Source organism: Myotis davidii, unplaced genomic scaffold (assembly GCF_000327345.1).
Source record: "Myotis davidii unplaced genomic scaffold, ASM32734v1 scaffold2301, whole genome shotgun sequence".
In the NCBI taxonomy this organism is placed as follows: Eukaryota; Metazoa; Chordata; class Mammalia; order Chiroptera; family Vespertilionidae; genus Myotis; species Myotis davidii.
In genome coordinates, this window is record NW_006291016.1 from 244,776 (window position 1) to 253,755 (window position 8,980).

Genomic DNA, 8,980 nt, shown 5'->3' on the forward strand with positions numbered 1-8,980 from the left:
TAAGCTGCAGCGCGTCGCGCGTCGCGCCTCGCGCGACTGGCGAGCTTAAGCCCGCCTCCCGGAAGCTCCGCCCCTGCGCCGGTGGTTGCTAAGCGGCCAGAAAGCGCCGGCTCAGTGTGGGCGGAACCAGCGGGAGCGAGGTGGGAGGCGCCAGGACGTCTCGCGGCGCTGGGAATCGGCTTTCGCAGGCCTGATTGGCCACCTAGCGGCGTGGGCTGAGAATCTTGTGCGTGAGGTTTCTGGGCGAGGGCGCCCGAAGGGCCTTGGGCAGCTTGGAAAGCCTCGGACCCAGAAGCCGCCGACTTCAGGGGCCTGGATTTACCTCTCAAAAGGTTTTCAGATTTTTTTTTTTTTTTACTGTGGGCGAGAGTTCTGAGGTCTTAAACTAATTTGCTACATCCTTTATTCTTCTCTTTGATATACTTAAGTGCATGCCCTTCACTGGGAATCAACCGTTTGTCCCTTAATACGTAATAAGTAATAATTATCCTATTAACAAGGATAGTAAGCTCTAACACGGCGTTTACTATGTGCCCAGCTCAGCCCTCAACTACTTACACATACTTATCTAATACTTTGGACAACCAAAGTAGATGGGCCTGATTATTGTTCCCAACCTAATAGATGACGAAACTGAGGCACAGAGAAGTAATTTGTACAAGACCACACAGAAGGAAAGTGGGAGGCCAGGATCAAACCTAGCTAGTCTACGTTTAAAGCCTGTGATCTCGCGTGAATAATTGGTATTAATGTGTCATAATGGGGCGGGGGGGGTGTTCATATTTCATCCTGTATTTCATGTCCTAACCCCATAGAAAGTGTAAAGCCATCCAGGCAGGCATCCGGAAGATTTGGGAGGTTTGTGTGGTGGCATGTCACTGCCCTCCAGTCAAAGACCACTTGGAACACCAGTGTGGTTTAACAAGTTGGGTTTATTTCTCACTGCTGCAAGGAAAACGCACACTTCGGGACACAGTGGGACATCTCAGTAAGAGGGTGTTAGAAAGATTTATTATAGGATTTGGGCTTCGTTCGGTGATTTTGGGTCAAGTTCAAGAAAACTGGGGCTTTGCTCTGGATTGGGTGTGGTTAGGAAGCCAGTGTAACACCAAATCCCAGCTGTGAGTGCCAGATGTTAAAGGCTGCTTTTCTCCTTCTCAAGTGAATTGTATGTTCCAAGCTACCCCCATCCACATCCCTAAGGAGAAATATTGAGAAGGCTCTGCATTAGTAGTGGAATGACATATGTATATAAAAATGTGAAGTATATTGATAAATTAGGGCAGGAGTTTTTAATTTGGGAAGTATGTGAACTTGGATGGGAAAAAATTACAACTTTATTTTTACTAACCTCTAACTGAACTTTACCATTTCTTTCCATTATAGTGCAGGCAACAAACCACAGTAATATCAACAGTACCTGTGACTTGGTCATTAAGAGAAAGCGCAGATGTCTTCATATAATGTTCTAGTCATGGAAGATTTCTTGAGATATCATTTCTGCTCATTTACCACTTCACAAGTACAGTAGTGACTAGAGCTCTCATTTTATTTAATGCAGAAAGAAGGCACATATCTCTGTAATTTGGTTTTTGAAAATAGTGCAACAGTGATTTCAATATAATTGAAGTTTTCTGGAATCCTACATATTTTATGTTGTGCATTTTTAAAAGCATAGTTTGTTTTTTTAATATATTTTATTGATTTTTTACAGAGAGGAAGGGAGAGAGATAGAGAGTTGGAAACATCGATGAGAGAGAAACATCAATCAGCTGCCTCCTGCACATCTCCTACTGGGGATGTGCCCGCAACCCAGGTACATGCCCTTGACCGGAATCGAACCTGGGACCTTTCAGTCCGCAGGTGGACGCTCTATCCACTGAGCCAAACCAGCTTCGGCAAAAGCATAGTTCTTGTAAGGAGTCTGCCCTTAGGGATTCACAACACCCAGTGAAAAGAGAAAGCCCCTGATTTAGTAGAAGAGACTAAGCAGTGTCCAAGAATTTGGGAACTGCATCCAAATTGGAGTAATGCATCAAAGGATAGAAAATCAGAGATGGAATCAGATCATGTAGTACACACCATCTCACTTTACCAAGGTGGGGACTGTGTTACTGAGAGTTTAAGGCAGCAGTCGCCAAACGGTGGTCCGCGGACCACTGGTGGTCCATGAGGTTGGCAACCACTTGTTTAAGGGACTTGCCCAAAGTTTCACAGCTATTCCATGACAAAATCAGGGTAGAAATTTTTTAGACTAGCATGTGAAAACCCTGCACTCTGCTAGGCATTAGGGAGTCCATAGTTAGCAATATGCCTCCTGCCTTCAATGAACTTGTAGGATGACAGCCAGGAAAACAAATGATAATGCAATATGAGAAGTACTCTAAAAGAAAAACATATACAGCACTATGGGACCTTGGAGACAGGAGTGAGCAGCGCTTTAAAAAAACAAAAGGTGGAAAACTTAAGAGATATCAGTGAGCTGGGGTCTTCAAGGATGAATTGATGTTTGCTGGTGGCAGGGAAGTCATTCCAGGTAAAGGACATGGCCTGATCAGCAGTCCGGAGTTGTAAAACATTGACTGATTTTGGCAAGAAGTTCCTGTTCTCACAGAGTGTAGCGAGGAATGCTGATGAAAGTTGGTATTTTGAGGTTTGACAGAGAATGGAACTAGATTGTGAAAAGGCTAGAACGGCATACTTGGGAGTCTGGACTTCAGCTTGGAGGAAATGGAGGTGTTCCTGAAATATTTTGTTTTATTTTTTAATATATTTTTATTTATCTCAGAGAGGGAGGCAGAGTTAGAAACATCAATGATGAGAATCATTGTTCGGTTGCCTCCTGCTCACCCCCTACTGGGGATCGAGTCCTCAACCCAGGCATGTGCCCTGACCCGGAATCTAACCGTGACCTCCTGGTTCATAGGTTGACTGAGCCACTGCGACCAGGCCCTGAAATATTTTAAGTTGGGGCGTGATGAGGTTGGGATATTGCTCTAAAAAGTTAACTCCAGCTGCAGAGTGGAAAATGAATAGGAGGACTAAGAGCCTGGAGACAGGGAGACCAGTTAGAAGGCAGTTGGATAGATCCCTTTGTCTTTCCCACATTCCTCATAATATTTTTAGTACACAAAGACTGTAAACTAAGAAAATTAAGAGATACATGATGCCTTCCTTTTTAAGGAGTTCTGGAATTAGTACAACAGTCAATGACATTTGAGTCTCATCCAAACAGTGTAATAATACAAATTATGACCTCAAATGCTTAATTTATATAGTTTCAGATTACTTCATTATAAGAAAAATGAGTGGTTCCTCAAAGGCAGGGGCCACTGGTGATGAAAAATCAACTGATCCAACGATAGTAAAAGGCCGCAAAACACCTTTGCCAAATACTAAAAGGAAAAAGCCAGTTCGACCGTGAGTAGCCAAATTTCACCTTGTATCATTTTCCACAACTGGACAGTTTACATACAGTATTTACCTAGCTAACATCAAACACTTCTTGTTTTGTCAATTATAGATTTTTGTGTGTTTTTAAATTATTTTTGAATTGGATAATTATTAAAATTACTAGAGGCCCAGTGCACGAAATTCATGCACTGAGGGGGGGGTGCTGTCCCTCAGCCTGGCCTGCACCCTCTCGCAATCCAGGAGCTCTCGGGGGATGTCTGACTGATGAGGGAGCGAGCCTAAGCCGGCAGTTGGACATCCTTAGTGCTGCCATGGAAGCAGGAGAGGCTCCCACACCGCCCCTGCACTCAACAGCTGTGAGCCCAGCTCAGGGCTTCTGGCTGAGCAGCGCTCCCCCTGTGGAAGCACACTGACCACCAGGGGGCAGCTCCTGCATTGAGCGTCTGCCCCCTGGTGTTCAGTGTGCAACATAGCAACCGGTCGTTCGGCTGTTCAGTCGATTTGCCTGTTAGCCTTTTATTACATAGGATAGTATTTCATAATTTATAAAGCATGTTAATGCACATCTCTTTGAACCCGATACAACCCTGTGAAGCTGCCTTATTACATTTTATAAATGAGGAAGCCACAACTGGGAAAAGGTAGGTGGTTCGCAGGAGGTTAGACAGCTAATAAATGGCATTGGCTCAGATTCAAAGGACTGTTTCCATACTCCAGGCTTTTTCTACTCTACACCTTGTAGTCTGCATTTTGCCAGCCAACAGTGACGCTATACAGGAATACCTCTCTTTGTGCCTGCAGCCCTGTGGGGTAATGATGGGGTTGGGAAGTTGGGGAGAAAGAGATCCCTGTGACTTGCCAGTGCTGGGATATGAACAAAAGTAAAATAATTATCTGGCCTGACTAGGATGAACCTGGTTCAAGCATAGATCACAAAGGAGTTTCTTTTCTAGGGCTGGTAATCGGCTCTCAGAAGAGAATTGGGCCTACTATAAACTTCAACAATTCCACATTGTATTTTCTTAGCACTTGAATTAGGTGGACAGGTTTTTTTTATTAATCCTCACCTGAGGATATTTTTGCATTGATTTTTAGAGAGAGGGAAAGACAGAGAGATATATCGATGTGAGAGAAACAATCGATTGGTTGCCTCCTGCACGCACCCCGACCAGAGCCCTTGACCAGAATTGAACCAGGACCCTTTGGTCCGCAGTCCAACGCTCTATCCACTGAGCCAAACCAGCTAGGGCAGTTGGACACTGGTGGGTTTTTTTAAATATATTTTTTATTGATTTTTTACAGAGAGGAAGGGAGAGGGATAGAGTTAGAAACATCAATGAGAGAAAAACATAAATCAGCTGCCTCCTGCACACTCCCTACTGGGGATGTGCCCGCAACCAAGGTACATGCCCTTGGCTGGAATCGAACCTGGGACCCTTGAGTCCTCAGGCTGACGCTCTATCCACTGAGCCAAACAGGTTAGGGCTGGACAGTGTTTTTAAGAACTAACTACAGAGAAATCATTTTAGGTTATGGATGATTTTAGAAAACAAGTTTGTCTCCTCATACATTATTTATAATATACTAAAAAGCCCGGTGCATGAAATTCATGCACTGGGGGTGTGTGTGGCGGGGCTCCTCAGCCCAGCCTGCCCCATGGGGAGTGGGCCTAAGCCACAGTCTGGCCTCATAGGCTCAGAGCAGGCGCCTGTGTGTGTGTGTCCATTGGGACCCTATCCCCAGCCACGCCTTGGAGGATCAGAGCAGGCGCCCCGTGTGTGTGTGTGTGTGTGTGTGTGTGTGTCTGTGTTTGTGTGTGTCCACTGGGGGCCTACCCCCAGCCGTGCCTTGGAGGCTTGGAGCAGGTGCCCCTCTGTGTTGATCTGTCAGGCTCCGGGCCACGCCTGCGTGTTGTTCTCTCAGGCTCGGGGCCCTGGTTGTGACTGTTATGGAGTCCAAACCTCATTTGCATGTTACTTCTTTTTATATATGTAGATATGCCTTTTGATGATAAAGTTTTTATCAGAATAGTTTTTTAATCTCAATGGAAATATTCTCAAGTATTTCATATCCCCATTCTAACTAGATTCAGCAAATAACCAACTCCAATGACCACATATAAATGTTCCTCGTTAGGTCAGTTTTAGGATGGGAGTGGGGAGGTGCAGTGAAGAGGAAGCATAAATTCAGAGTCCCCCAAGATTTTAGGAAAATGAAAACAACTTCATAAATCTTAATCTCTCTTTTTTCTCTCAGAACTCTTAGAGATATTTCAGCTCTAAAGATACAAAGAGCTTGGCTATCTTATATGGACAGGACAATATTTCAACTCCTAAAGCATGCAATTTGTGCAGCAGTATGTATCTTGCTTTCTGTTTTCTCTGACAGATTTAATTACTTATGAAGCTAAAGTACCTGTTAAATAAGGATAAAATATATAACCTTTTTTCTCCTATTTAAATCTAATATTATTGTATAGGGTTCTGGGATTGCTTCTTTGATTAGCCCTAAATGCATATTTCTGGATTTATTTTAACATAGGTGACTATTATTTCTTTTTCTGAAACTCACATGGTATTTTTAAATTAAGTTTATTTGATGATATGAGACAGTGATCATCCAACAATAAAAATCTCTGAATTAAAAGTGCCCTTTCCACCCTGGCCAGTGTTGCTTAGTGGTTTCAGTGACACCAAGGGTTTCGGGTTTCATTCCCAGTCAAGGGCATGTGCCTGGGTTGCAGGTTAGATCCCCGACCCCAATCCAGGTGCATGTGGGAGGCAACCAATCGATGTGTCTCTCACATTAATATCTCTCTCTCTCTCTCTCTCTCTCGCTCTCTCCTTCCCTCCTTCCCTCCTTCCCTCCCTCCCTCTCCCTCTCACTCTCCTTCTCCCTCTCTCCTTCCCTCCCTCTTTCTCCCCTGCCCTCCTCACTCTCTCTAAATGTCCATGGAAATAATATCCTCAGTGAGAATTAACAACAATAAAAAGAAAAAACATGCTCTTACCTTCCACCTAGCAATTTCACTTCTAGGACTCTCTTTTATAATCTATGTACCATTTCACTGCAGTATTTATTGTTTGTAACAGCAAAGGAAGTAAAACCATGTAATGTTCATCAATTATATGGTTAAGTAAGTGTTGGTGCTTTCATAGTGTTAAACCTCGAAGCCTTGCATATAATTCTGCAGTGGAAAGATAGCTAAGATATTGTGCTCGTGAAAAAGGCAAGTGCAGAACAGTATAAATAATACAGTCCTATTTGAGTAAAATAAAATGCATATCCTCCAACCCCCCAAAGAAAAACTCTGTCAACCCTAGTAGAGTATTAGAACTTTTGTCATACAGTACCAAATACTCTAATAGAATCACCCATGATTACAGTAGTCTATTATTAGTAACTAGAGGCCCGATGCATGAAATCTGTGCAAGAGTAGGCTTTCCTTCCCCCAGCTGCCGGCATCGGCTTCCCTCTGGCACCTGGGACCCAGGCTTCCCTTTGGCCCCCGCAGACACCCAGGACCCAGGCTTCCCTCGCAGCTCCGGCTTCGTCCAGAAGGTTGTCTGGAAGGACATCCAGTCTAATTAGCATATTATGCTTTTATTATTATAGATAGTCATATTAAGGGAATTTTAGCCCCTTTGAAAAAATGATACAGTCTGAGCACTGTGTACACCTCTTCACCATCTGACCCCACAGACCATTTGTGATATCAGTGACAGCAAAGTACCCCACCCAGGTCAACTTGTGACATTGCAGGTTCATTGTCTTCACATATGGAACTTGTATTTAACACATTGTTTGCGGGTAGTTTTTATCGCGCGCTAACAGGTGGCGCGGGCCATTTTTGCTAATTTTTTGCGCAAATGGCAACGTTCAGTAAAATTACGATAACTTTAGTTTACGTATTTATACGTTGCCTACATTCTACCGCTAGTCTATAAAAAACATATTAATACTTGTCCCGTGCTCTACTACACTGGTAGAACGTATAAATACGTTTCCCACATACAATGTGTTAAGTATGATCATACTGGTTTTGTTATCATTTTAGATTCTTTTAGTGACAGAAAGAATGAAATTCTTTTTTTTATGTTATCCTAATACTTCAAGTTACTACCTTACATTAATACTGCTTTGTCATTTTAAAATCCCTTTAACATACATTTTTATGTGATTGTCATAGGCATAAATGTTGGACAGGGTCATATGGGAGAAAAGTGGGGACTTTAAAGTCAAACAGATCAAAGTTTGAATCCTGGCTTCCCCACTTACTACCTGTATGCCTTTGGATAAGTTACAGACACTTCCAGAGCCTGCTCATTTATAAAATGGGAATGATAATCCTATCTAATAAAAGACAAAAAGGGTAATTAACCGTACCTCCGCTACTCTTCCCATTGGCTAATCAGGGCAATATGCAAATTAACCGCCAACAAGGATGGCGGTTAATTTGCATGCACAGGCTCCAAGCAGTGGAGCAAAGCCAAACAGCCCCAAAGCCGTGGAGCAGTGAGGCCTCACCGTCTCAGGATCAATGGAACCGCGAGTCCTACTGGGACTGGGATCAATGGAACCACAAGTCCTACCGGGACTGGGATCAGCAGAGCCGCGAGGCCTCCCAGCCCTGGGATCAGCGGAACTGTGAGGCCTCCCAGCACTGACGTCAATTGGAGCTGAGAGGCCTCACGCCCCGGGATCAATGGAGCAGTGAGGCTTCCCGGCCCTGGGATCAGCAGAGCCAAGAGGCCTCAGTACCCCGGGATCAGTGGAGCCTAGAGGCCTCCCGGCCCTGGGATCAGTAGAGCCGAGAGGCCTAAGTGTTCCGTAAAGATGGAAAAGGCCTTGCCTTTGTGGGACGGAGGGTCCTCCTGGCGACCCATCCATCCCGGCCTCATGCTCCGCCACAGCCTGCGTCACTCACCTCACTTCGTCTCATCACGCCGGCCTTGCGTCATCTCACAGCATCACAAGAAGCGGGTGAGTACAGCACAATAAGTTATTTTGAGAGAGAGACCATGCTCACATACATGTTATTACAGGGTTTTGTTATAATTGCCCTATTTTATTATTAGTTACTAGAAGCCGGGTGTACAAATTCATGCACCAGTGGGGTCCCTCACCTTGGCCTGCGGGAATCAGACGAAGCCAGCAGGTCGTTATCCCCCGAGGGGTACCAGATTGTGAGAGGGCACAAGTGGGGCTGAGGGACACCCCCCACCCCCGCCAGTGCACAAATTTTTGTGCACCAGGCCTCTAGTATTCAAATAATATTGCTGAGTTATAAGGATTAGATGAGGTTATGTGTATAAGGTACCTAACGTAGTATGTGGTATATAAAAGTGCTTAAAAGCTACTAACAGTACTATGATCATCCTCATTTACAGTGATTCATTTAGTATCATATACTGTGAAGCACTTGCTGTGTTCCAGGCACTGTACTAGGTGGTGGGAATACAGTGGTAAAGAAGAAGGACACTGCCCCTACCTTCATTAAGCTTATAGTCTAGTAGAGATAAAAATGAGTTTTTAGTTCATTACAGTACATTGTGAGAAGTGTTAT

The 8,980-nt window shown here is 44.3% G+C and overlaps 1 protein-coding gene across 1 annotated transcript in view; it reads left to right on the top strand.

Annotated features, from left to right (window-relative positions):
• The first annotated feature begins 132 nt into the window (after positions 1-132).
• The window catches only part of LOC102764076 (chromosome unknown open reading frame, human CXorf58), a 36,941-nt gene continuing 28,093 nt past the window's right edge, over positions 133-8,980 (top strand). Inside the window, exons 1-3 of the mRNA XM_006764141.2 lie at positions 133-332; positions 3,279-3,420; positions 5,671-5,770. Coding sequence (XP_006764204.1) covers positions 3,305-3,420; positions 5,671-5,770 — 216 coding nt within the window. The 5' untranslated portion in view covers positions 133-332; positions 3,279-3,304. The remainder of the gene's footprint in view (positions 333-3,278; positions 3,421-5,670; positions 5,771-8,980) is intronic.